Genomic DNA, 1494 nt, shown 5'->3' with positions numbered 1-1494 from the left:
TGAGTATGGACTGAAACCTCCAGTAACTGTGAGCTAAATAAACCTTTCCTTCCTTCATTTTGAGTGTCGGGTATTTGTCCCAGCAACGAGAGAACAGTAACTAAGACACCTGTAAACCCAGCACTCTGGGAGGCTGAGGTGAGGGATCACAGGTTGACTCACCAGCTGTGCAACTTAGAGTGAGGCCCTATCTAAAAATTAAAAATAACAATAAAATAAAAAGTGCTGGAATTGGTGTGGGAAGGGAAATTAAAAAAATCAAGCCTAACTGGCAAGCTCAGTCCTCAGTTCAATTTGGGTCCAAAAAAATTCAAGGTATAATATATACATATACCTACTCCCTAAGACTATAAGCTTCATGCCATGCAAATGAGTACTAACAAAATAAATTTTTTAATGGGTGGGGCTAGGGATGTAGCTAAGTGGGAAGGCTCTGGGTTCAATATCCAGTACTGGGGCTGGGGAGTTGCCTCAGTGGAATAAGTGCTTCCCTGGCAAGCGCAAGAGCCTGAGTTCAATCCCCGGTTCTGGGGGCGGGGGAAAAAAAATCCAGTACCACTAAATAAGTAAAAAACAAAACAAAAAGTGAAAAACCGGGGCTGGGGAGATGGCTCAGTAGAATAAGCACTTGCCTGGCAAGCGCAAGGGCCTGAGTTCAATCCCTGGTTCCACAAAAAAAAAAAAAAAAAAAAAAAGTGAAAAACCCTATTGCATCTCCACAAAGAGTACACTCAAGCCATGTATTCTGTATGGGATGTAATATAATTCAAGATCAACAGAAAACTTCCGACTAGACAGGGTCAAAACACGTTAGTCCCATCCTATTATTAGCTACAGAATTCTCAAAATGAATTCTACTCCTACCTCTGAATTCTTCCCCACATCGCCAGAACTTTCAGCTCAGCTGGTCTATACTATAAATACTACCACTTTCACACACTAGTTGAAATTTTATTTCTCAGTACTTTTCAAAGTTCATCTGCCTAATGTTTTGTATTTCTAGAAAGAATTCTGTATGATTCCTTTTGCAGTGTCTGACAAAATGTCACATTTCTTTCGGGGTTTTATAATGACTTCAAATGGTATGTTTAAAATCACTGGACAGAACACTGTTCGCACAGGAAATATAAGAACAGTAGATACCAAGGACCCCTTAAACATTGCAACAAGATTATGTCACGCTCACCTGGTGCTACTTCAATAAAAAGGATCTCACACAAGTTCCAAATTAGCTCCATCGCTGACAAAATGGAGACCTATGGAAGAAACAAAAGGAGGTTTTAACTAAAAATATTCCTAAGATTTGTTTTTAGAGCAAAGGAATATATAGCAAGACTGAAATCACATGTCGGCTACTCACTAACTCAACAATTTCTAGTTTTCCTGAGAGGATTTCCCACAGGGCAGACCATGAGAGCATTTCACATGGTGATCTATAGATGACCATCATTTTGAGGAGACAGCTCAGCAGAATAAGTGCTTGCCTCGCAAGCA

The 1494-nt window shown here is 40.0% G+C and overlaps 1 protein-coding gene across 1 annotated transcript in view; it reads right to left on the bottom strand.

The window, feature by feature from the left end:
• Nucleotides 1-1494, bottom strand: part of Nup85 (nucleoporin 85) — a 43991-nt gene that overhangs the window by 26225 nt on the left and 16272 nt on the right. The window contains exon 6 of the mRNA XM_004630092.2: nt 1187-1256. Coding sequence (XP_004630149.1) covers nt 1187-1256 — 70 coding nt within the window. The remainder of the gene's footprint in view (nt 1-1186; nt 1257-1494) is intronic.

The sequence above is a fragment of the Octodon degus genome, unplaced genomic scaffold (assembly GCF_000260255.1).
Source record: "Octodon degus isolate 3935 unplaced genomic scaffold, OctDeg1.0 scaffold00033, whole genome shotgun sequence".
Lineage (NCBI taxonomy): Eukaryota > Metazoa > Chordata > Mammalia > Rodentia > Octodontidae > Octodon > Octodon degus.
This window is presented reverse-complemented; position numbering and strand designations above follow the sequence as displayed.